Source organism: Orcinus orca, chromosome 14 (genome assembly GCF_937001465.1).
Source record: "Orcinus orca chromosome 14, mOrcOrc1.1, whole genome shotgun sequence".
Taxonomy (NCBI): domain Eukaryota; kingdom Metazoa; phylum Chordata; class Mammalia; order Artiodactyla; family Delphinidae; genus Orcinus; species Orcinus orca.
Genome location: NC_064572.1, coordinates 68,825,027 through 68,852,059, shown reverse-complemented (window position 1 = coordinate 68,852,059; position 27,033 = coordinate 68,825,027). Strand labels below are relative to the sequence as shown.

At 41.4% G+C, this 27,033-nt stretch overlaps 1 protein-coding gene across 3 annotated transcripts in view; it reads left to right on the top strand.

Moving 5' to 3' along the window:
- The first annotated feature begins 2,583 nt into the window (after window positions 1–2,583).
- SORCS1 (sortilin related VPS10 domain containing receptor 1) overlaps window positions 2,584–27,033 on the top strand; it is a 558,796-nt gene continuing 534,346 nt past the window's right edge. For 2 of the 3 annotated variants that reach the window (XM_004265870.3, XM_004265868.3), the window contains exon 1: window positions 2,780–3,512. In XM_004265870.3, coding sequence (XP_004265918.1) covers window positions 2,961–3,512 — 552 coding nt within the window. In that variant the 5' untranslated portion in view covers window positions 2,780–2,960. Of the gene's footprint in view, window positions 3,513–27,033 lie in introns of all 3 variants that reach the window. The other variant, XM_004265869.4, reaches the window with a different exon arrangement.

Genomic DNA, 27,033 nt, shown 5'->3' with positions numbered 1-27,033 from the left:
AGTATGGAGACTGTTGAGCTAGTCCAGGTAAGAAATGATGGTGACTTACATTAGGTGGTGGCATATTTTTCATGTGCATAATGAAAAAGACTCCTAATTGGAATTATAGATCTACGCTCTCTAGTGGCCTTTTATATCAACTATTTTGCTAACAAATGACCCATTCCTAATGGATCATATTAATAAAACCCATTGGGTTGCTTATTGGGTTGTTGGGTTGCAAACACCATGAAATAGACTAGCCCACTTTCCCCCATGATTAGCCTATTTCTTGAAGTCCTCTGGAAAAAGATGATGGTTTAGGGAATTACTGGTACTTTCTGCTTGTTGACAAAAGTTCATGGGGACCAGAGCCGTAAGAAATAAAATGAATTTATTTTAAAAAAATAGTTGGAGTCAATTTCTTCTACATCTGTGTAACCTTTTTCACAAATGGATAATTAAAATCAGGCATTAAAAAAGTGCCTGCCTCTACGAATTCTCAGCAAATGGACTGAAAATGCTTTCACTAAAAGGGATTACTGTAGTAGGTGTTTGAAAAGATGGGCACTGTAAACTCCTTGAGGAGGAAATGTCAGCTCTACTTTCCCAAATCTTCAGGAAGAACTTCCTTTTGAAACCAAAGCAATCTAAATTTTGGTAGGGTAATGATAGACTAAGACCAGAAAATGTGAATTTACTAATTTCTTTTCCATTTTGCTTTTTCCAGTCCTATATTTGGATGGGAGTTCATTTGGGTTCTGAGTCTTTAATCTAATCTGGTTTTCCTCTCTTGGAGGAAATCTCACAGAGTGGAAAGGAGGTTAGCAGGGCATAGAAAGAAGGCATTAAGCAAAGGATCCTGCAAAGCTTTGAAAACTTTTCTGAGGAGAGGAAAACAGCTCTCCTGGGCTTTGACAAAGAGCACTTGCAATTTGGGAGGAAGGAGGTGATAACCTCTGGCTCACCTCTCCTCCATCTAGAAGCCACAACCTGCCAGTGGTCCTTTTTTAGGAGGATTCAGGCTTGGGTAGTAATGGTACTTTTGGAAGAACAGTCTGTGTCTCCTTTAATGACGAACAGGACACTCTTTTGTCCTTTTAAGTATCCAAGTTTTATGGCTGAGAAGCCTGTGCTCTTTGCATTGGCACATTTCTTGGATCGATCATGAAAACAATCATTTTAAATTTTTTTGTAACACACCTCTGGCTTGGAATAAGAGAAACTCCTCTTGTACAGCAGTAAAAAGAGTATTATTCATTAAAGAATAATGATCACGCTGTTACTTGCAAGTTGGTCCTATCACAAACTCAGGATTCAGATTTTTCAGTGAGGTTACCTTTGCAAGTGTGAGAATGAACAAACGTGTAATTAGAAACTGGGAATTGTACTATTCTGTGGTGGGATTCATTTATTCGATCAATAAAAATTCACAGAATAATTTAACAGCTACCATGTGATAAGAAAGTGTTATCTGGCTCATGAAGACTACAAAGACATGTGAAGGTATTTCAGCCCTTAGAAGCAACTTTCTATTTGAAAAAGGCTTGGATTTTGAGAAATGCTTTGTACTTTTCAAAGCCCATTCACCTACTATAAATCTTAATCTTAACTTTTGAATAGTAGCAGGGGAGCTAGGCTGGGCAGACGTTATGATCGTACAATTATAGAATTTTAGGAGTGAAAGGGATTTTAAAGGTCATCTAATGCAACAACTTAGTTTTAAACCTAGGAAGCTGATAGATTGCTACTTGTCATAGATTCCACGGCAAACTAATGGCAGAGCGTCCAGCACCCACATGAAGTTTCCTATTGAGTCTTAAGGCATGTGTTAGTAGCTCTGGGCTAGGCACGAATGCCACAGGATAGATGGAGCACCATGCCTCCTTTCCTGTATGTATTTGCACCAGAAATATAATAATAGGCTTACAATAAATATTTATGAATTAATGACTGACAGATTTCCTACCATGTAGGGCACTGTGTCCAAGTACTAAGGATAAAATGGCAAACAGAATGAACTGGTTACTTCTTCCAAGTTGCTCACAACGTAGCCTTCCCGTCCTCAATGAGTGTGCAGTCCCTTAGGGAAGCCAAGACACGCCCACAAAATGCAGTAAGATTGGGTTCAAATACAGTGAGTGCTTTATTTAGGAGGTCAAGGAAGAAATCTAAGCGTCATAATTGATGGGAAAATCCCCCAGAACACACACACACACACACACACACACACACACCTGCGATCTTTTAATTACATCATTCTCTGCTGATGCTGGGACACACAGACTCTTCCCAAGGTAAGGTCAAGGTGCCAACTCACTGAGACTAAGAATGGAAAGAGCAGAAGCCCATTCATCCCTATTTTCTAAACTGAAAATGACCAGGGAGGAAGAAAAAGAAAAGAAAAAAGAAACAGCTACAGAGACTGATAGAAACAAACAGGAATAGGAAGTCCCCAGCACAGTGACCACTCCGCCAGGTCCGGGCTGGCCGCCCCCACGGGAGGGGCACTCGGGCTCTGCGCGGAGGCCGGCGGCCGCGGGGGCGCACAGCGCGGCGGCGAGGAGCGGGCGGCGGCGGCGCAGGCGAGCCCAAGGGGAGGGTCGGCGGCGCCTCCAGTCCCCGCAGCCAACCGCGCGCAGCGCAGCTCGGGAGCGGGACGCGGCGCTCGAAGCCCCGGCAGCGCCCGCCCTCTCTTCCGTGTTGCCTGCCCGCGCGCCAGCGCCCGCTCCGCCCGTGACTTCACTTCGGCTCCACCCCCGCGTGGCGGCGGCTCGCTCCGTCCGAACCCGCGCTCGGCACCAGCCCAGCCCGGGCAAGCGGCCGCCACCTGCCCCGAACCGCCTCTGCCCGCCCCCACCGCGGCCCAACTTGGATGGAGTTGGGGTCCTGAGCTCCTGCTCCTCGTAGCCGGCCAGCGGAGAGCCCCGCGCCGCCACCTCCGGTCCGGGACCCCCTCTCAGCTCCTCTCCGCTCCCGCAATGGGAAAAGTTGGCGCCGGCGGCGGCTCCCCAGCCGGGCTGAGCGCGCTCCTCGCCGGCGCGGGGCTCTTAGTCCTCTGCGCCCCGGGCGCCTGCGGCGGCGGCTCCTGCGGTCCCCCGCTGCACCCCAGCTCGGCCCCACGCTGGGCTCCGACCCGAGGGGGGCTTAGTCACCTGCGGCCGCGAGGCAGGGCTCCTGCCACGCCCCTGCTCGGACGCCCCCTGTTTGCAGTGGCCGCCGGAGACCGAGCGCTGTCCCTGGAGCGGGCCCCGGGAACTGGGGCGTCGGTGGCGATTGCTCCACGCTCTGACCGGAGGAGACGGAGTGGAGAGGATCAAGAGAAGGCAGAACGGGGAGAGGGCACGAGAAGACGCCCCCGGGGAGTGCTAAGGGACAGAGGGCAGCAGGAGCCTGGGACTCTGGAGCGGGACCCGGACAAAGCCACTCGTTTCCGGCTGGAGGAGCTGAAACTGACCAGCACTACGTTCGCGCTGACAGGAGACTCAGCACACAACCAAGCCATGGTCCACTGGTCTGGCCACAACAGCAGCGTGAGTATAATGGGACTGAGGGCAAAGGGGTGGAAAATGGAAAGGGTTAAAGTCGGCTGTGTGATCTGATTGAGAATTTGGGGAAATGGGGTTTCTGGACTTGAAACATTGTGCAAACTAAAGTCTTCCCTGCCCGCCTCCCCAAGGATTTAATGTCACCAACTAGGAGACCACCCCTTTCCCACCAACACCGGAGTCCTCTCCAAACCTCTAACAAAGCTTTATACAGGGCAGGCAGATCCCTCTTTCCCGTTTCTTTGGTCTCCTTTGTGTAGGATGGAGCCGAAGACCAGGCAAACAGAGCGGGTTAAAGTATTCTGAATGCAGAGGTGAAAGGGTTAAAATTCCAGGCAGTCTGGTGTTCCCTCAAGTGACTTTCTCTTTAACTTGCTAGACTTATGGATGAGAGCACGTAAGATCAAAAAGTCTTTATTCGTAGCCTTTTAATTTTATTTTTGTACGAAGCTCCTAACCCCCTCTTCCCGGCACGGAAGAGAAATCAGTGGATGGTAAGGAGCCCTTAATGTATTCTGTTTCTGGGGACCAAGTGGATGCAAGTTTCAGGACGGGAACTCTCCAGCATCTTCTAACAGCACCAGCCAGTGTGTTTTGAGAGCTGGGGCTTTCCAGCCTGTGAATGAGTGGTTGTTTTCTGGCTTGATCTGTCCCAGGAAGATCAGATATGTCCCTGTGACAACAACTCCGTGTTCTCCCCCATTGCCTGACCTCCTCTAGTGAAGAGTACAGATAAAGACGTAGCTCTCCCTTTATTAAGGGGGGAGAGAGATTGCTGGATTTCCAGGAGGCTGTCACTGGGGAGCGTGGGTGCAAGTCTATGAGCTGTGTCCAAGATCAGGGAAGGTTTTAGATGTTTGGAAAATCCTGCATGTCTGGAATTTGAGGGAGCTATTCCAGTTTAAACTGCACCTGGAAACTTCAAGGAGCTGAAATAGTAAAGAAAGAGCTTTGGTGGTGATAACTGCAGGTGATTTAGAAGTATGGAAACTTCACCAGGCTGCATTGAAGCAGACAAGAAAATGAAAACCAAGGATGGGTAAACTGAAAAAAAAATCAAAGTTTCAGCTTCTATCAGGTTACTGAGATTGTAGTATTTGTACTATGCACAGTCTGTGCATCCTGGTACATTTCAAAATGTTTTCAATTGTGATGTTATTGCCAGAAACCTTCCCAGGGAAGTGCCACTTTAGTGAATTGTGCTCACTGTCAGCTTTTTTAATGAAAGTTGTGAACATTTTAAAATAAGAGGCTGTCATTATGGATTCCTTGGGTACATAGATATAAATTGTATTAAGGCAAATTGTGATAAGTAGTATTTTGTATCGTGTCTCTGTCCTGAGAGCCTCAGCACGGTTTTCCCTACAATTCAGCCTTCATGACCAAGGCTGTGGTTTTATATGGTTCTCCGGACTGGTTTAATCAAATAATTGAAGCTGAAATTCTTTTCATTCAAGTTCCGGAGACCCTTGCCCTCATTCCTTACCTTAACTGTCCTATCTTTCATATCATAACCACTGAAATTAATCCCCCAATTTGAACCTGAATCTTCTTAAACTGATCAGATAACTTTCGCACTGCTTTAGATGATTAACTCAAAGCTTCTAGCTTTAAGGGGCAATTTTAAACACATCAAACATATTAAATCTTGTATCAAGAAGTAAAGGACTTTGGACTCAAAATATTTCTGGCTTTTAATGTAATTCAAGTCGTAAAATATCACTCACCCATTAGACCTCTAGTTCACCTATTGAAAGATCTTGGAAAGAGCAAGAAAGGGAGAGTACATCTTTGGCAAGTTTTAAACTCCATTTAAGAAATGGTGCCAAGCACTGCCAGCCTTTTTTTTTTTTTTTTTTTTAAATGGTGCTTATAAACCCAGTCAGGCTTCTTAGGGTCAGGGCTTGAAGGGGTGACATGTAAGGAAGTCTGAGATAATGTAGGAAATAATCAAGGTGTTAAAAGTTGGAGCACTCAAATCGTGTAAACGAATGAGATTTCTATCCTATTAAGTCTCTCATTCTATAAGGACATACCCTCCATCCGCGCCCACTTACATACAAATTGTTGTTGTTTTTTTTCAGTGTATATGTATAAGTAGTAGAGGAAGAGACATAGTCTTATATCAGTATCCTCCACAAAGTAGTCCCAGATTCGTAGGAGAGATAAAGTTTAAAATATATTTTGAAGGTAAGGGAGGCAGAAAGAAACTTTTCTAGACAACTTTGTGATGTGAAAAGCAGAGCCGAGACCTGAGTTCTGGTTCTGCCTATTTGTGGTTTGATCTTGGCAAGCTGATTGCCTGAGTGTGAATTTCCTCATCTCTAAAACAGGAGGGGAGGATGCCTGTCAGATTCATCACAGAGAATTACAGGCCAGGATATAGTTAAGAGAGTGTTGTGACTGGAAAGTACTGTATACCTCTTTGTAACTCTCATCTCATTGCACTTCACATTCCCCCCAGAGCAAGAAATCCACTAACCTAACACTGAGGACAGCAGTGGGTGGGAGCTCTCATTTTCTTCTCATTTAGCTGCTGTCCCCCATAAATCCACCCCCAGCCCATTCAGGGCCACTGGCAGTACACCTCCTCTGGACCTATCTCACCTTTAGCTAAAAGCCTTTGCTAAGTAGGGCTTCTGATGACAATAACACCTGCATTAAAGGTGTAAATATATGGTAATTATAGGCTGCCTATCAAACTTGTGAAGAACTCTGGATCCTTCTCTCACCTCCTTCCCTTCTCCTTCCTGCCCCCTCCGCTGTTGGACTTGTGCAGTTGTGTAAGGATATGACTGTTTTGCCTTGTCCGTGGGTGTGATGTGATTCCTCTGTACTGCAGTCTAGCTTGATGGAAAGTGTTGATGGAGTTGGTGGAACACCTGGGGGGATCTTTTGGCATGAAAAGCGCTGGGTATGAATCATTTGTCATGAGCTTGGTATCGTAAGCAAGAACATATTGTTCCTACCCTACTCATCCAAGGCATGCTGTGCCCTGATCTAAATTTATAGAGTAATTCTTAGTTTGTTAAAATATATATTTGTCTATACCTATGTATGATGGGGATGCGTTTATTCCTTATTTCCAAGGAATTTCAAAGTGCTACACTCGTTAATCCTTACAATATCCCTGTTAGGTAATAGACAGGTGTCAAGTGTTAATATCTCTTTTTCATATTTTTATGCTGGAGTCAATTTGAATATTTCAGTTCACTGTCTTGTCCCTTTCTCACTAGAAATAGTGTTACAAATTGTTAACAGAGGCTTTTACTTGACATATTTTGCTGTTATGACATCTTTAATACTGCATTTATTGTAGTGAATGACGATCTGGTTGGTTTTCATGTAATTCTTTGCCTTTTGTTATTCTGGGACTTGACATTTTACCATCCACCCTTAGTGAGTAAACTGAGTCCCAGTGAGTCAGGTTTTTGAGTAGATGTCTTACATTCATCGTTTCACTTAATTTTCACAAAAATGTTATGAGTAGTTATTATTATCCCCATTACATTAATGAGGAAACTGAGGCTCCAGAAGGCTAAATGACTTGCCAAGAAGATATAACGGTTCAGTGGCAAAGCAGAGGCTGGCACCCAGGGTGATCTGACTTCAAAACCCCACAGAAGGGCTTGTCTTAGAGACTTTAAGGTAGGACAGAAAAACTCAGACCTTTGGGGATCTGTATTTTAAATAATCCTGTTTCGGGTAGATTTCAGATGGTGGTGAAGGAAGACATAGTCTTAGCTGGAAGCTCTATCTCTTTGTAGAAAAGCAAGGACTATATAACATGTGCCTGTCACATTGCACCCTTTACCTTAAAGTAGTGATTTGGCTGTTCTCTTATCCACCCACATCTTCATCTTTACTGAGACATGGAATCTGTACCTGATGATTCATTGAGCACGAGGTAATGTGCCATCATTCAGCTTTCAGATCTGGCGTTCTTCAGGAATAGACTCCTCTTCTAAGTTAATTACAAATATGATTTTATAAAGAGTTGCCTATGAACACTTGATTTGGCTATACATTTTGACATAAGTTTTTTTACCTTTTTTTCCAAAGTAAACTGATGAAGGATTTTAGATTTCTCTAGCAAGCCACATAATAACCTTCTCTGATCAGTGTTTTATGCTGTTAATGGGTGTTAACATGGTATGACATGGAAGGCAGTGGGTTTGGAAGCAGATTTGAGTTTGAATGTTAGCGCTCCTGCTTCCCAGCATTTTGCTTTGAGCAAGACACTTAAATTCTTTGAGTTTCTGTTTTCTCAACTAAAATATGGGGAGGGCACGTCTTTTTCTGTTTGTTTGGTTTTTTTTTTTTTCCCCAGAAGATTTGACATCACATATACAAACTGACTGGTACATAGTAAGTGCTCAATAAATGCTACTTCTTATTTTTGTAGAAGAAATACTTCTCTACTGGGTTTTTAAGACTCCTGGGTTATAGTCCTGGCTGTACACAAAAATTAGATATGTAGTGACAGCCTGTAAAAATTTTGTGGCCTCAATTTTATCCTCTGTAAAATGACACAAATAGGCCAGAGCATCACTGAAATCCCTTACAGGTTGAAATTCATTAAAAATTTTTGTCAACCTGTAGGTATTGTGCACCTACTACATCTAAATAAAGTCCACTGGGAGTGTTCAGGGTGCAGAAATGACACAATGACCTATACCCTTGACCTGTAAGTGAGCAAGCCTTTCAGTTCACAAGATTCTTCCTCTTTCCATGGTTTATATGCACATCTATTAATAGGAAATTAAGGCATTTGAGACCCAAGCAGGCATTCATTTCAATGTAGATTTGCAGCAAAATATAGTTTATTAGGTTTATTGTATCATATCTTCAGGTTAAGGCACTTGGTATCTTTGAACAAAAAAAGTGCTTAATGTGAAATTGGAAAGTAAAGATCTCTTCAGATATTTTAATGGGATTTTCTAGACTCATCAGTGTTGACTCTGGGAACTATGTCCACATCCTTTTTTTTTTTTTTTTTTTTTTTTTTTGCGCTACGCGGGCCTCTCAGTGTTGTGGCCTCCCCCGTTGCGGAGCACAGGTTCCGGACGCTCAGACTCAGCGGCCATGGCTCACGGGCCCAGCCACCCTGCGGCATGTGGGATCTTCCCAGACCGGTGCACGAACCCGCGTCCCCTGCATCAGCAGGCGGACTCTCAACCACTGTGCCACCAGGGAAGCCCCTGTCCACATCCTTTTAAAGAAGGACCCCAGAAACTCATAAACTAGGGTAGAGAAGCTGGTGCAATTGTCTAATTTATTTAAGAGAATAATAATTGCTCACATTTAAGGTGAGATTGTCATATGGCAGCATTATGCTAAGAAGCTTACACAAATTATCATATTTACTTTTAATTCTATGAATGGGTATTGAGTCCTAATATTTGTCAGGCATTGATAGTAGGGACATATGTGGAGTGATGCGCAAAGATGAAAAGAAATGATACGTGCCCTCAGAGAGCTTTCAGTTTGCTGCCCAAACAATGCTCTGAAGAGGTAGCAGAAGGTAAGTGTCCTCTGAGGGTGTCACATGCTATAGGAGTTCAGAGGAGGGATGGGCAGGCATCTTCTGGCTGGGGTGGTCTCCAAACTTCATTGCAAAGCAGGTGTTTCAACTGAAACTTGAAATGTAGAGAAATTTTTAATTAAAAGATGGAGATTATTACAAGGATATTTTGAGCTGAGTGGATGGTGTGAGTAAAGGTCGAGCGTAGAGATGTAAAGGTTCCTATCTATATCAAGGAAGTTAACCTACATTAAATGTAAACTATGTTTAACTAAGGTCTTAACCTTAGAAATAGTTTTTAAAATATGATTTAAGCAAAAACATATACACACCCATCTCCTAGTGAGCTTGGCTGTATTCCAGGCCCCCAAAGAAAATAAAAACCTCTATGGTCACTTGAAGGCATAACTGCCCTTATTTGCACATTAAATTTCAGCTGGAGTCATCATTGTTTCATTTTTACCTTGACATTTTTCACACGCAGTTTTCACAGACGGACTTTCTTTTGTTTAAGTTCTTGATTAGAAATATCAGTAGCTGGGCTGCCCGGAGGGTAGATTAATTTGGCTCCCTGACAACTTCTGTTAACTAAACGTATGTAATCTGTTTGTCCTGTCTTTATGTATGTCTCAGTTACTGTCCTTTATCTCTGGCCGGAAAGGGTGGCGAATACATCTGTGTGTCCTAGAGGGGAAACTAGCCAGTGTCCCTACAGTGGCCAACAGGATGGCAGAGAAGAGGCGTGGTCAACGTGATGTGGAGCCAGGCTCCAGGAAAGGGCAGTGGTTACTCCTGAGGAGTGCGCCTCCTTCTCCCTTGCGATGGATGGAACAATCAAATGGTTGGCAAGAAACAAAGCTGGACTTTTACTGTGCACAGTTTATAAGGAAGAAGAGAGCCTATTCTAAAATGTAGGTAGGGGGATAAAAAGGACGTGAATGCTCTGCAGGAAATCCTACAGGAAATTTTACACGTGTATAAAAGATATTGTGTCTATTTCTAGAGCACTCCTGAATGTCCTTATACCACTTTAGATCGGTTATAGCCCTTTTCTTTTGCAAAATGCTTCAGTTTTCAAAGATGGGAACATTACTTCCATGACTTCAGTTTTATTTTCACCACAGTCCTAGGAGATAGGAAAGACAGATATCATCCACGTTTCTCAAAGAGGGAAAGCAGGGCGTTGGTATTAAGCAAGTCCGTTAGTGGAAGGACAGGGTCAAACACGTTTTGTCACACTGTACGACTGATTCTCGGTTTGGAACACCGCTGGCTTTCCACAGCCAGGAGATGGGACGCAGCTGCATCCTAGCCTCACAGTTTGCCTCAAGCCTATGCACCTGTGTGTCCATAATGGTTGCCATTGAGGGATGAAGTATGGAGGTTGGCCATGGACCTCCTGAGTTCCAGGCTCAGCTATTCAAGTTATTTATCCTGGGCTTCAGCGCAAGGACAAAAGTCATGTACTTGGCATTGTTTAAATCTTTAAAAAGGGACCCTGAGGAGAGGAGATGGGACTTTTTACAGGTGAGGGGTCTCCGGCAGTAAATAACCCATCTGTCATGTATGTTCCACTGCTAATGGTCTTTGGAGATGAGATTGCTTATCACTGGGCTTATTGCAGCAGGGGGTTGGGGAGAAGAGAGGGAGAGTCACGTCCTCCCCTCTTCAATTGTCTTATGCCTATGAAATCTAGTTGAAAATAATATTAAGTATGGTCTTCGTCAAAGGAAACTAGAGCTTCAACTTTGGGGAGCAGCATTAGTCAAACTGAAGGAGTGCCTTGTTGATGCTAATGGATTTTATTTGCTCAAGGATTATAATAGAGATCCCAGCTGTTGCCTTCTCTACTTCCTCTAACTTTTGGGTGCGGGGTGGGGTAGGTGGGGGAAGGGAGCAAAGGAGAGTTTGCTGCACACTAGGGATAGCTCTCTGCAGCCAGATGAGCTACATTGATTATAAGAGAAATCGCTCTTAATGATAATAATATAAATAGCCATCAATTTAGTGACCAGATTCCCTGGAAGTACATTCTAGGGCATCACCACGTTATTCACTTCATCCTCACACCACCCTTACAAACTAGATGTCATTATCCTCATTCGAAAGCCGAGGAAGTCAAGGCTTAAAGATCTTGCAAAGGAAACCATAAACAAGACCAAAAGACAACCCTCAGAATGGGAGAAAATACTTGCAAATGAAGCAACTGACAAAGGATTAATCTCCAAAATTTATAAGCAGCTCATGCAGCTCAATAACAAAAAAACAAACAACCCAATCCAAAAATGGGCAGAAGACCTAAATAGACATTTCTCCAAAGAAGATATACAGATTGCCAACAAACACATGGAAGGATGCTCAACATCACTAATCATTAGAGAAATGCAAATCAAAACTGCAATGAGATATCATCTCACACCGGTCAGAATGGCCATCATCAAAAAATCTAGAAACAATAAATGCTGGAGAGGGTGTGGAGAAAAGGGAACCCTTTTGCACTGCTGGTGGGAATGTGAATTGGTACAGCCACTATGGAGAACAGCATGGAGGTTCCTTAAAAAACTACAAATAGAACTACTATATGACCCAGCAATCCCACTACTGGGCATATACCCTGAGAAAACCATAATTCAAAAAGAGTCATGTACCAAAATGTTCATTGCAGCTCTATTTACAATAGCCCGGAGATGGAAACAACCTAAGTGTCCATCATCGGATGAATGGATAAAGAAGATGTGGCACATATATACAATGGAATATTACTCAGCCATAAAAAGAAACAAAATTGAGCTATTTGTAATGAGGTGGATGGACCTAGAGTCTGTCATACAGAGTGAAGTAAGTCAGAAAGAGAAAGACAAATACCGTATGCTAACACATATATATGGAATTGAAGAAAAAAAAAGTCATGAAGAACCTAGGGGTGAGATAGGAATAAAGACACAGACCTACTAGAGAATGGACTTGAGGATATGGGGAGGGGGAAGGGTAAGCTGTGACAAAGACAGAGAGAGGCATGGACATATATACACTACCAAACGTAAGGTAGATAGCTAGTGGGAAGCAGCCGCATAGCACAGGGAGATCAGCTCGGTGCTTTGTGACCGCCTAGAGGGGTGGGATAGGGAGGGTGGGAGGGAGGGAGACGCAAGAGGGAAGAGATATGGGAACATATGTATATGTATAGCTGATTCACTTTGTTATAAAGCAGAAACTAACACACCATTGTAAAGCAATTATACTCCAATAAAGATGTAAAAAAAAAAAAAACCAAAGGTCTTGCCTGAGGTCACCGAGCTCGAAGGTGGTGGGGCAGACATAGAATTTGATTTTGCCCCTTTCTGGCTCCAGAGCTTTTTCTGTTTGATCATGCTCTCCCTTCGTCGGCTTTTATCTCTGAATTTCTTTAGAGAGAACTTGACAAGTCAGTGCGGAGGGGTGGTGGGAGAACTCTTGGCCAGAGCACCCCATCTCGGGGCGCTCCCTTTCACAACACCCCCATCTCAGGTCCCTGACCTGATACACTTTACGAGGTAATAAGCTGCTATGTGATGGAGCCCTCAAAGGGCTCAAAGCCCTCACCTCCCCCGTCCTCTCCCCAGTGTGGATCATCTAGGGTTATTAGTGTGTGTCATCTTGTTATCCTGGGAGGATGTGTAGGATGTGCCGATTGGTTTCTCCCTGCTGGCTAATGACCCTAGAATGACAGTGTGGACAACTTGTTCACTCTTTAAAGGAGGTACTAATAAGAATCATGTTATCAGGCAACCAGCTTATCATGTTGTGCCCCGAAGCCAAAGGATTGATGCCTCTAGTGGTCTTCCTCTAATCAGAGTTGCAGGGGCTATTGAGACACAAAACTGTGGGCCGTGGATCCAGGGCCTATGGAGGGAGGTTAAAAGTAAAAGGTCTTTCCCTATCTCAATACTTCCCAAAGTGCACTCTTGATTAGAATCATTAAAGGGGAAAAAAAGCTCTTTTAGGCATGGTTGTGACCCTGCTTAGAAACCTGTCTGCAGCACTCTTTACCCTGCCTTGCATTTTTCTGAGTTGGTGGAGGAATTCTTACCTGAGCAGGCATGGGCTCTCTCCTTGGGCACTTAGGGCAGCGTTTCCCAGAGTTTGTCATCATGGAACCTGCTTTTGAATCTGCTGATGGGGAGTGGGAATCTTTATGTTTTTCAAACTCCCGTAGGAACACTAAAGGTTGAAAATAATTTTCCTAAAATCTATGTGTGAGTTTTGGGGTCCCTGAACCCCTTCCATTGTCTGTACAATCTTATGTCAATATGCTTTACTTTTCCCCAAGGAGAGCTGAAGCCCAAAGCTTTTATCAGCTTCTCAATGAAAATTATGACCCCAATGGTGACGACCCGGTAGAAGGTTCTCTAAGAGAAGGAGAGATGATTACATGGCACAGCACTGGTGCCCCAGGCAGAGGAAGATGGTACCTTTCTGCAAGATGGTGCTATTTCTACACTGAATATATTCTATGCAGTTATCTTTCCTGGATGTCCATATGACCATGGGCAAAACAAGTGGCTAAAAGAGTACATTATTTTAAATATAACATAATGTTTAGTGATTGGTTTGAATTCCCACTCCTAGGTATGCTAACTTGAGCAATAAGCTTTGTAATTCTGTACCTTAGTTGCCTCATCTGTTTAATGGAAATAATAGTGGTATACTTTCTATATGGTTTCTTGATGGTTGAAAGAGACAATAGATATAAAAACGCTGAAAGTGGCATCTGCCATAGAGTAAGCAATCAGTAAACATTAGCTGTTATTATTATCGTCATTACTGTGTTAGTACTAGTACTAATAATGCTCGAGTATGATGTACTAAAAGACGTTTGTAATATGTTGCTCATTGCTTCTGTTTCTGTATTTATGTTTTTTCATTCCAGTTCCATTTTCTTATAAGGAGGCCAGGACTCTCTTCTGCTCTTTTTTTTGGCATGCCTTTCAGCATCTCCAGCTATTTGCACATGATGGTTGTAATAGGGTTCTGGACCCAATTTCCAGTGTGTGGGTTGGGGGCTGATAAGTTCCACAGCGACAATCAATTCTCTGACACCAGCTGGGTGTCCAACAATTTAACTCAGTTCTGACGCTGTCTACACAGAGGTCACATCAGGTTTCACAGGTTAAGGACTCAGTCCCACAAGACTGTCCCCCCCACCTCCCACTTCCAAGGCCAGCCCCAAGTCCAGGTTATCACCTGTGCTTCTGAGCGACAGGCTATAGATTGGAAGGTTCAACGACTCACTTCTTGGGTTTGATTAATTGGCTAGAGTTGCTGGCTCACAGAACTCAGAGAAACGTTTCACCTACTAGATTACCAGTTTATTTTTAAGGATGTAACTCAGGGACAGCAGATGGAAGAGATGCCTAGGGCAAGGTATGGAGAAAGAGCGTGGAGCCTCCCTTTGCTCTCTGAGTGCACCATTCTTCCTGAATCTCCACCTGTTCACCAACCTGGAAGCTCTCGGAACCCTGTCTTTTTGGGTTTTTATGGAGGTTTCATTAAATCAGCACAGTTGAATAAATCATTGGCCATTGGCCGTTGATTCAAACTCCAGCACCTGTCCCCTCCCCAGAGGTCAAGGGGGCTGGACTGAAAGTTTCAACCCTCTGATCACATGGTTGGTTTTTTGGCAACTGGCCCACATCCTTAACTGTGGTCGGACGTCACGTAATTAAACTCTCATCACAGGAAAACCCAGGGGTTTGAGGGGCTCTGTGCCAGAAATGGGCACTAAGACAAAATGTATATTTCTTATTATAAATCACAATATCACAACTAGCTTACTAAATATTTTGCCGTTTTATTTGCTGTATCCTTGGGGAAAACTGGCTTTCATATAAAATAAATGACCCATGACCTTCCATATGAGTGTTGTAGAATATTCAGCCATTAAAAGATTGCTTATATGTTTATATATATATAAATTATATTTATATTTATAAATTATTTACATTTATAAATAAATATATCTATATATATTTATTTTGGGAAAGCTTCCACAAAATACCAGAAAGAGGAAATAAAATAATACATAAATAATAAAATATAAAATAGTACAGATGTAAGCCCCACAAAGTAAGGGTTTCTTTTTTTTTTTTTTTTTTAACTGGGTTGTTGCCTTGTATATCCCAAGTCCCTAGACTTAGAAGTGGCTCAATATATGTATATATATTTTTGGAATTTTTGAATTTTATTTTTTTATACAGCAGGTTCTTATTAGTTATCCATTTTATACATATTAGTGTCTACATGTCAATCCCAATCTCCCAGTTCAGTGCCCCCCCGCACCCCCCCAAACTTTACCCTCTTGGTGTCCATACGTTTGTTCTCTACATCTGTGTCTCAATTTCTGCCCTGCAAACTGGTTCTTCTCTACCATTTTTCTAGGTTCCACATATGCGTTAATATACGATATTTGTTTTTCTCTTTCTGACTTACTTCACTCTGTATGACAGTGTCTAGATCCATCCGCATCTCTACAAATGACCCAATTTTGTTCCTTTTTATGGCTGAGTAATATTCCATTGTATATATTTACCACATCTTCTTTATCCATTCGTCTGTAGATGGGCATTTAGGTTGCTTCCATGACCTGGCTATTGTAAATAGTGCTGCAATGAACATTGGGGTACATGTGTCTTTTAGAATTATGGTTTTCTCAGGGTATATGCCCAGTAGTGGGACTGCTGGGTCATATGGTAATTCTACTTTTAGTTTTTTAAGGAACCTCCGTACTCTTCTCCATAGTGGCTGTATCAATTTACATTCCTACCAACAGTGCAAGAGGGTTCCCTTTCTTCCACACCCTCTCCAGCAGACGCCCATTCTAACTGGTGTGAGGTGATACCTCATTGTAGTTTTGATTTGCATTTCTCTAATAATTAGTGATGTTGAGTAGCTTTTCATGTGCTTCTTGGCCCCATATGTCTTCTTTGGAGAAATGTCTATTTAGGTCTTCTGCCCATTTTTGGATTGGGTTGTTTGCTTTTTTAATATTGAGCTGCATGAGCTGTTTATATATTTTGGAGATTAATCCTTTGCCTGTTGATTCGTTTGCAAATATCTTCTCCCATTCTGAGGGTTGTCTTTTCATCTTGTTTGTAGTTTCCTTTGCTTTGCAAAAGCTTTGAAGTTTCATTAGGTCCCATTTGTTTATTTCTGGTTTTATTTCCATTACTCTAGCAGTCCCTCAAGACTGCTTTGGCTATTAGGGGTCTTTTGTGTCTCCATACAAATTGTAAGATTTTTTGTTCTAGTTCTGTAAAAAATGTAACTGGTGATTTGATAGGGATTGCATTGAATCTGTAGATTGCTTTGGGTAGTATAGTCATTTTCACAATATTGATTCTTCCAATCCAAGAACACAGTATATACCTCTCCATCTGTTTGTGTCATCTTTAATTTCTTTCATCAGTGTCTTATAGTTTTCTGAGTACAGGTCTTTTACCTCCTTAGGTAGGTTTATTCCTGGTATTTTATTCTTTTTGTTGCAATGGTGAATGGGATTGTTTCCTTAATTTCTCTTTCTGATCTTTCATTGTTAGTGTATAGGAATGCAAGAGATTTCTGTGCATTAATTTTGTATCCTGCAACTTTACCAGATTCATTGAGTAGCTCTAGTAGTTTTCTGGTAGCATCTTTAGGATTCTCTATGTATAGTATCATGTCATCTGCAGTGACAGCTTTACCTCTTCTTTTCTGATTTGGATTCCTTTTATTTCTTATTCTTCTTTGATTGCCCTGGCTAGGACTTCCAAAACTCTGTGGAATAATAGTGGTGAGAGTGGATATCCTTGTCTTATTCCTGATCTTAGAGGAAATGCTTTCAGTTTTTCAACATTGAGAATGATGTTTGCTGTGGGTTTGTTGTATATGGACTTTATTATGTTGAGGTAGGTTCCCTCTATGTCCACTTTCGGTGTTGAATTTTGTTGAAAGCTTTTTCTGCATCTATTGAGATGATCACATAGATCTTATTCTTCAATTTGTTAATATGGTGTATCACATTGATTGATTTACATATATTGAAGAATCCTTGCATCCCTGAGATAAATCCCACTTGATCATGGTGTATGATCCTTATACTGTGTTGTTGGATTCTGTTTGCTAGTATTTTGTTGAGGATTTTTGCATCTATATTCATCAGTGTTATTGGTCTGTAATTTTCTTTTTTTGTAGTATCTTTGTCTGGTTTTGGTATCAGGGTGATGGTGGCCTCATAGAATGAGTTTGGGAGTGTTCTTTCCACTGCAATTTTTTGGAAGAGTTTGAGGAAGATGGGTGTTAGCTCTTCTCTAAATGTTTGATAGAATTCACCTGTGAAGCCATCTGGGCCTGGACTTTTGCTTGTAGGAAGATTTTTAATCACAGTTTCAATTTCATTAGCTGTGATTGGCATGTTCATATTTTCTATTTCTTCTTGGTTCAGTCTTGGAAGGTTGTACCTTTCTAAGAATTTGTCCATTTATTCCAGGCTGTCCATTTTATTGGCATAGAGTTGCTTGTAGTATTCTCTTATGATGCTTTATATTTCTGTTGTGTCCGTTGTAACTTCTCCTTTTTCATTTCTAATTTTATTGATTTGAGTCTTCTCCCTCTTTTTCTTGATGAGTCTGGCTAATTTTATCAATTTTGTTTATCTTCTCAAAGAACCAGCTTTTAGTTTTATAGACCTTTACTATTGTTTTCTTTGTTTCTATTTCATTTATTTCTGCTCTGATCTTTATGATTTCTTTCCTTCTACTAACTATGGGTTTTGTTTGTTATTCTTTCTAAATTCCTTTAGGTGTACGGTTAGATTGTTTATTTGAGATGTTTCTTGTTTCTTGAGGTAGGATTGTATTGCTATAAAATTCCCTCTTAGAACTGCTTTTGCGGCACCCCATAGGTTTTGGATTGTCGTGTTTTCGTTGTCATTTTTCTCTAGTATTTTTTGATTTCCCCTTTGATTTCTTCAGCGATCTCTTGGTTATTTAGTAGCATATTGTTTAGCCTCCATGTGTTTGTGTTTTTGCTTTTTTTTCCCTGTAATTGATTTCTAATCTCATAGCGTCGTGGTTGGAAAAGATGCTTGATATGATTTCAATTTTCTTAAATTTACCAAGGCTTGATTTGTGACCCAAGATGTGATCTATCCTGGAGAATGTTCTGTGCGCACTTGAGAAGAAAGTGTAATCTGCTGTTTTTGGATGGAATGTCCTATAAATATCAATTAAATCTATCTGGTCTGTTGTGTCATTTAAAGCTTCTGTTTCTGTACTAATTTTCTGTCTGGATGATCTGTCCATTGGTGTAAATGAGGTGTTAAAGTCCTCCAGTATTATTGTGTTACTGTCCATTTCCTCCTTTGCAGCTGTTAGCAGTTGCCTTATGTATTGAGGTGCTCCTATGTTGGATGCATATCTATTTAGAATTGTTATATCTTCTTCTTGGATTGATCCCTTGGTCATTATGTAGTGTCCTTCCTTGTCTCTTGTAACATTCTTTATCTTAAAGTCTATTTTATCTGATATGAGTATTGCTACTCCAGCTTTCTTTTGATTTCCATTTGCATGGAATATCTTTTTCCATCCCCTCACTTTCAGTCTGTATGTGTCCCTAGGTCTGAAGTGTGTCTCTTGTAGACAGCATATATATGGGTCTTGTTTTCATATCCATTCAGTGAACCTGTGTCTTTTGGTTGGAGCATTTAATCCATTCACACTTAAGGTAATTATTGATATGTTTGTTCCTGTTACCACTTTCTTAATTGTTATGGGTTTGTTTTTGTAGGTCCTTTTCTTCTCTTGTGTTTCCCACTTAGAGAAGTTTCTGTAGCTGTAGCAACAGCACATCTCTGGCCTTTGGCCCTGGGGGGTTTCACACCCAGCCAGTCTTGTTGCTAGCATCAGCCAGTCTTGCATGTTGTAGAGCTGGTTAGGTGGTGCTGAATTCTCTTAGCTTTTGCTTGTCTGTAAAGCTTTTGATTTCTCTGTCAAATTTGAATGAGATCCTTGCCAGATAGAATAAGCTTGGTTGTAGGTTCTTCCCTTTCATCACTTTAAATATATCGTGCCACTTCCTCTGGCTTGTAGAGTTTCTGCTGAGAAATCAGCTGTTAACCTTATGGGAGTTCCCTTGTATGTTATTTGTCGTTTTTCCCTTGTTGCTTTTAATAATTTTTCTTTGTCTTTAATTTTTGTCAGTTTGATTACTATGTGCCTCGGCGTTTGGGTTTATCCTCCCTGTGCTTGGGTTTATCCTGCCTTTGCTTCCTGGACTTGGGTGGCTATTTCCTTTCCCATATTAGGGAAGTTTTTGACTATAATCTCTTCAAATATTTTCTCAGGTCCTTTCTCTCTTTCTTCTCCTTTTGGAACCCCTATAATGCGAATGTTGTTGAGTTTAATGTTGTCCCAGAAGTCTCTTAGGCTGTCTTCATTTCTTTTCATTCTTTTTTCTTTATTCTCTTCTGTGGCAGTGAATTCCACCATTCTGTCTTCCAGGTCACTTATCTGTTCTTCTGCCTCAGTAATTCTGCTATTGATTCCTTCTAGTGTATTTTTCATTTCAGTTATTGTATTGTTCAACTCTGTTTGTTTGTTCTTCTAGGTCTTTGTTAAACATTTCTTGCATCTTCTTGATATTTGCCTCCATTCTTTTTCCTAGGTGCTGGATCATCTTCATTATCATTATTTTGAATTATTTTTCAGAAGGTTGCCTATCTCTACTTCATGTAGTTGTTTTTCTGGGGTTTAATCTTGTTCCTTCATCTGATAGAATGTCCTCTGCCTTTTCATTTTGTCTGTCTTTCTGTGAATGTGGTTTTCCACAGGCTGCAGAATTGTAGTACTTCTTGCTTCTGTTGTCTGCCCTCTAGTGGATGAAGCTATCTAAGAGGCTTGTGCAAGCTTCTTGATGGGAGGGACTGGTGGTGGGTAGAGCTGGGTGTTGCTCTGGTGGGCAGAGCTCAGTAAAACTTTAATCTGCTTGACTGCTGATGGGTGGGGTTGGGTTCCCTCCCTGTTGGTTGTTTGGCCTGAGGTGACCCAACACTGGAGCCTACCCGGCTCTTTGGTGGGGCTAATGGCAGACTCTGGGAGGGCTCACACCACGGAGTACTTCCCAGAACTTTTGCTGCCAGTGACCTTGTCCCCCCGGTGAGCCACAGCCACCCCCCACCTCTGCAGGTAGGTCTGGTTCAGTCTCCTATGGCATCACTGGTCCTTCCCCGGGTCCCGATGCGCACACTACTTTGTGTGTGCCCTCCAAGTGTAGAGTCTCTGTTTCCCCTAGTCCTGTCAAAGTCTTGCAGTCAAATCCCTCTAGCTTCAAAGTCTGATTCTCTAGGAATTCCTCCTCCCGTTGCCAGACCCCCAGGTTGGAAAGCCTGACGTGGGGCTCAGAACCTTCACTCCAGTGGGTGGACTTCTGTGGTATAAGTGTTCTCCAGTTTGTGAGTCACCCACCCAGCAGTTATGGGATTTGATTTTATTGTGATTGCGCCCCTCCCAATGTCTCATTGTGGCTTCTCCTTTGTCTTTGGATGTGGGCTATCTTTTTTGGTGAGTTCCAGTGTCTTCCTGTTGACGATTGTTCAGCAGTTAGTTGTGATTCCAGTGCTCTCACAAGAGGGAGTCTAAATGGCTTCTTAAGTTTACTTCTACCTTTGAAATTCTCTCAGTTTGTCCATAGTTTTGGTGTTGTTGTTTTTCCATAAGTGTGCATTGCTTGATTTATTTTTTAAAGTTATTTGAAAAGTGGGGGGGGGGGAAGAAACAAAACGGGAGAGAGTAAGCAAGTTTGTGAACTTGGACACATTAGAATTGCATTCCAGACAACTGAACTTGACAAAGAGCCCAAGTTCAAGTTTCCTGACTTGCTTTCAGTCCCTATTATTGGGAAGGAGCCTGTGCCCAGGGTTTTTGTGAAGCGGCAAGATCACTCTGCATCTCTCTTCCTTCTTTTTGTGGTGTGCAGCAGCAGGGGCTTCCAGGCCTTTTGTTTATTGTCCTCTTTGTTGATTACAGAGAGAGAGATCTGGAGGTAATTTCACCCACCTGACTACACCTGCTGAAAACTCTAGTAGCTTCCAGTCCCCGATAAAGAAGCATGCATTTTAATTTAAATCTCAGTCTCTTTCTTGGTCTTGGACTCCATCTCTCCATCATATATGTGTATTTAAGTGAATACATCATAGATGTGGGCATCCCAGGCATCTCTGTACATTCAGAGCAACTTAACGCACTGATGTCTTTAAGTATCTGCTCTTAAAAGTGAAATGCTAAATTTTGTTATATGGCCACAGTGAGGATGTTTACTGACTGTGAGAGCTGAATGGAAGATGATCTCCAGAATGAGGAGAGAGAGAAAGAAACCAAGAGGAAGAGACTGAGAGACAATGGAAGCCAAGAGATGGAAAAAGAGAATGGATAAGGGGAGAAGAAGAGAGAGAGTATAGGATCATGACAGAGGCAGAGAGAGACAGAGAGCAATTCAGAGACAGGAGAAGTGGACTAAGAAAGAGGAGGATAAAGAGAAGGCGAGGGGCAATGAGCCAGTGATACTGTGGACTGGGAAGGGCAGATGGAGAGACAAAGACAGCCTTGTAACAAACACGTGGAGACAGAGTAAGTCACAGAAAGAGAGTTAGAGAGGAAAACAAGAAAGGAAAAGTGTCAGTGAGTAGAGAGAACTTGTTATCAATTCATAAAATGTGCAGAGTAGAGCAAATTTCTACTTAGTCTGACCGTATTCTTTCCACTGTAGCAACAGCACATCTCTGGCCTTTGGCCCTGGGGGGTTTCACACCCAGACAGTCTTGTTGCTAGCATCAGCCAGTCTTGCATGTGGGACAGCTCTGAGAGCCATATATGTTGGTGAGCTGGGTGTAGGGTGGAAGGGGTGCATGCAGTATTTATGCATTTTAAAGAATCCCTTAAATCTCTTCGGGAAATAGGATTAATGGTCTGGAAGGTGGAAGGGCAACTTTTAACATTTCCTTTTATACTTGTCCGTGCTATTTTGAATTTTTAATGGGAATGCATTTCTTTAATAATAAAAATCCTAAGATGTTTTAAGTGGCTGTTGAGTCAGCACAGTGCTGAGTGCTGGGAATACAAAGATAAATAACACCTGATCTTTACCCTTGACAGTGCATATTCTGGTGGAAATAGACAGACACATAAACAGATAAATAGCAATTTAGTGTGATAAACACATAATAGTTGTAATAGAGTTTTGTGCAAAGTGCTATGGGAGCAAAGATGAGTGGGGGACAACTAATTTTTTTTTTTTTTTTTTTCCTGAGAGTAGGAGGCAAGGCTTTAAAGGGAAGTGACATTTAAGACAGGTCTTTATACAAGGTTAGGAGTTTTGCAGACAGGATAGGGTTGGGCAGGAGGAAAGGCCACTCCTGCCCGTTTTAAACTCCCCAGATCTTGGGTCAACAAGTGGTGACTGAAATGGTACTTTCTTTCTTCTTCATCTCAGTGTCCAAGATATTTGGAATCAAGGCTCATAGTGTGTTTAAATATCAGATTAGACTCCCCAGTTTAAAATGTCCTGTTAAGTACTTGGCCTCAAACTGGCCAAAAAATCTGATTTTTCCAAAGGGAAAAGTTGTTCCCTTGAATCTTTACAGACCCATGTGTGCTTGCACATGCATGCACCCAGATGCACAAACAATTTTAAAGTATTTCTGTCTTCTCTATTCACAGTAGAATTTGATTAAGCAATATGGGATTTTTGTTGGCCATTCTATATGTTTTAAAGAGTTAAAAGTGGGTGTTTATATCATTTTCTTGATCGTGCTTCCTTAGTCAATATGGGAAACTGGGTGCATTAGGATGAGTTGGATTGTCACCACTTAGGATTGGAGTATGATTATTCAGGGCAGTAAGAGAATGCACTAGAGTCCACATCAGTGTTACCCAGACTTAAGTGGTTATGCCTTACAAATAGAAGACAAAGCATACATAAAGTAAATGCATAGAAAATTATCAAAGAATAAATTTGGCTTTTAACTGGTTGTCCCCTTTACCTCCTTCTTGTCTACAAAGAAGAAAAAAGATAAAGAAAAAAGAACAGAAGTGGGTAGCTGGTGAGGAAAGGCATGGCCAGAGTTAGGGGGAGCATGTGCTCTTAGAACCCACTCACCAGCTCATGAGTGGCTGAAAAGACACTTCCCTGGCCCTTGAGTTCTTCCCTTTCCATCCTTATAACTTTCAAACAGACTGTGGCTTGAGATGATGTTACAATGTCCAGATCTACCTTTGAGGTATCCTGATTTAGGAATTTTTGCCTAGCATTTTGTGCTACTGTAGTAGATTAAATGACTCAGGAATTTTTATCATTTTGAGACAGAAATGACTTGGGAATGACTTTTTCAGCTGTTAACAAATATGTCCTTAGATATATAAATGACTATCCCCAAAGAGTAGGATGAGGTCTACTATGATCTGAATGTTTGTGTCCTTCCCACAAGCCATATGTTGAAATCCAACCCCCAACCTGATGGTATTAGGAGGTAAGGCTTTCAGGAGGTAATTAGGTCATGAGGATGGAGCCCTTATGCATGAGATTAGTGCCCTTGTAAAAGTGACCTATGGAACTCCCTTGTCCTTTTTACCATGTAAGAACACGGCAAGAAGACACCATCTATGAACCAGGAAGTGGGCCCTCACCAGATACTGGATCTTATGACATTTGGACCTTAGGCTTCCTAGGCTAAAGAACTGTGAGAAATAAATGTCTGTTGTTTATAAGCCACCTAGTCTATGGTATCGTCTTATAACAGCCCAAACTGACTAAGACAAGCTCTCTTTCAGTCACCTAATTTGGTTTAATTTCCTATACAAGACTCTCCTTGATATTCATTTAACTTAAAGTCTTAGAGAAAGGAGAAGGAAAAAATTATATTTGCCTTAAAGCTCAGCAACTTTAGAAGTACCTGAGTACCTCATGTCAACCTAAATGTAGGTCTTGAAAATATTTGTGAAGAAGTAACAATGACATTTCCCATTAGAGGCATAGAAATTAACTTATCTTTCTTTTTCAGGTGGGATTTGAGGTAGTTTAAGGCAAGGGCTGGCAAACTACAGCCCATGGGCCAAATCTATCCTACCACTGTTTTTGTATGACCCACAAGCTACGAATGTTTTATATATATATATATATGTATATATATATATATTAACATCTTTATTGGAGTATAATTGTTTTACATTGTTGTGTTTGTTTCTGCTATATAACAAAGTGAATCAGCTATACGTATACTTATATCCCCATATCCCCTCCCTCTTGCATCTCTCTCCCACCCTCCCTATCCCACTCCTCTAGGTGATTACAAAGCACTGAGCTGATCTCCCTGTGCTATGTGGCTGCTTCCCACTAGGTATCTGTTTTACATTTGGTAGTGTATATATGTCAGTGCCACCCTCTCACTTCATCCCAGCTTACCCTTCCCCCTCCCCATGTCCTCAAGTCCATTCTCTACGTCTGTGTCTTTATTCTTGTCCTGCCCCTCAGTTCTTCATGACCATTTTTTTTTTTTTTTAGATTCCATATATATGTGTTAGCATATGGAATTTGTTTCTCTGTTTCTGACTTACTTCACTCTGTATAACAGATTCTAGGTCCATCCACCTCACTAAAAATAATTTCATTTCTTTTTATGGCTAATATTCCATTGTATATATGTGCCACATCTTCTTTATCCATTCATCTGTCGATGGACACTTAGGTTGCTTCCATGTCCTGGCTATTGTAAATAGTGCTGCAATGAACATTGGGGTACATGTGTCTTTTAGAATTATGGTTTTCTCAGGGTATATGCCCAGTAGTGGGATTGCTGGGTCATATGGTAGTTCTATTTTTAGTTTTTTAAGGAACCTCCGTACTGTTCTCCATAGTGGCTGTATCAATTTACATTTACACCAACAGTGTACGAGGGTTCCCTCTTCTCCACACCCTCTCCAGCATTTATTGTTTGTAGACTTTTTGATGATGGCCATTCTGACTGGTGTGAGGTGATTCCTCATTGTAGTTTTGATTTGCATTTCTCTAATGATGAGTGATGTTGAGCATCTATTCATGTGTTTGTTGGCAACCTGTGTATCTTCTTTGGAGAAATGTCTGTTTAGTCTTCTGCCCATTTTTGGATTGGGTTGTTTGTTTTTTTGATATTGAGCTGCATTAACTGCTTGTATATTTTGGAGATTAATCCTGTGTCAGTTGCTTCATTTGCACATATTTTCTCCCATTCTGTCTTTACTCTCACTGTTGTCTTTTCGTCTTGTTAGTGGTTTCCTTTGCTGTGAAAAAGCTTTTAAGTTTCATTAGGTCCCATTTGTTTATTTTTGTTTTTATTTTCATTTCTCTAGGAGGTGGGTCAAAAAGGATCTTGCTGTGATTTATGTCATAGAGTGTTCTGCTTATGTTTTCCTCTATGAGTTCGATAGTGTCTGGCCTTACATTTAGGTCTTTAATCCATTTTGAGTTTGTTTTTGTGTATGGTGTTAGGGAGTGTTCTAATTTCATTCTTTTACATGTAGCTGTCCAGTTTTCCCAGCAGCACTTATTGAAGAGGCCGTCTTTTCTCCATTGTATATTCTTGCCTCCTTTATCAAAGATAAGGTGAGCATATGTGCGTGGGTTTATCTCTGGGCTTTCTATCCTGTTCCATTGATCTATATTTCTGTTTTTGTGCCAGTACCATACTGTCTTGATTACTGTAGCTTTGTAGTATAGTCTGAAGTCAGGGAGTCTGATTCCTTCAGCTCCGTGTTTCTTTCTCAAAATTTCTTTGGCTATTTGGGATCTTTTGTGCTTTCATACAAATTGTGAAATTTTTTGTTCTAGTTCTGTGAAAACTGCCATTGGTAGTTTGATAGGGATTTCACTGAATCTGTAGATCGCTTTGGGTAGTACAGTCATTTTCACAGTGTTGATTCTTCCAATCCAAGAACATGGTATATCTCTCCATCTGTTTTTATCATCTTTAATTTCTTTCATCAGTGTCTTATAGTTCTCTGCATACAGGTCTTTAATGACTTAGAAAAATAAAAAGAAGAAAGATATGTTGTGATATCCTCAAATTTTTTGATGTAATTTTTTTTGGAACACGGTCATTTATTGTCTACGGCGACTTTTACTCAAAACTGATAAAATTGAGTAGCTGTGACAGAGACTGTGTAGCTCATAAAATCACAAATATTTATCCTCTGATCCTTTAGGGGAAAAGTTTGCGGACTCCTGATTTGGGGGGTTGGAGAGAATGCAAGCAGCGAGGCACAATGAAGATACTGCAGTTGTCATCTGCATGCTAACTTGAGGGTGGTCTTTTGACCTTGGTTTTCTTACTTCAAAGGTATACATATTCATATCCGTTGCAAATTCCCATCGTGCCGTGGACCTTTCATTCTCTCTTCCTGTCCCGTTGCTCATACTACTTCTTGCCCAGTTAAATCTATTTCATGTTTTAAGTCCTCGCTTAGATATTACCTCCTTTCTGAGAATTTATCCATTACTTCCAAAAAGAAGAGATACCTGATTCTTACGAACAGAGATCTTATGTGCCAGGACACTGTCTTTATGCCCTGTTCAAGCAGTAAGCGTCATCTGGTTTGTATTCCAACTAATGGTGAGCTCCTTGAGGGCAAGACTCCATTTCATTCATTTTTATATACCAATATTTGACACATAGGAGGTACTTAATAAGAATACTTTAAAAGATCAGAGCACTAAAGCAATTTAGGATTGTTTTATTGGCCTTTTCTTCGTCTGGAAGATACATGGTCAGCATATAGACGCCATGATGATGGTCTGCCTGGATATTTTTCACTGTCCTGATTCATAAAGTATAACCTATATGGATTACTTCATTCAAATAGTTCTAGTAAAAAGGCCCCAAAGTAGAGAGAGAGACTGAGATTGAGATAGAGAGAGAGAGAGAGAGAGAGAGAGAGGTGTAGA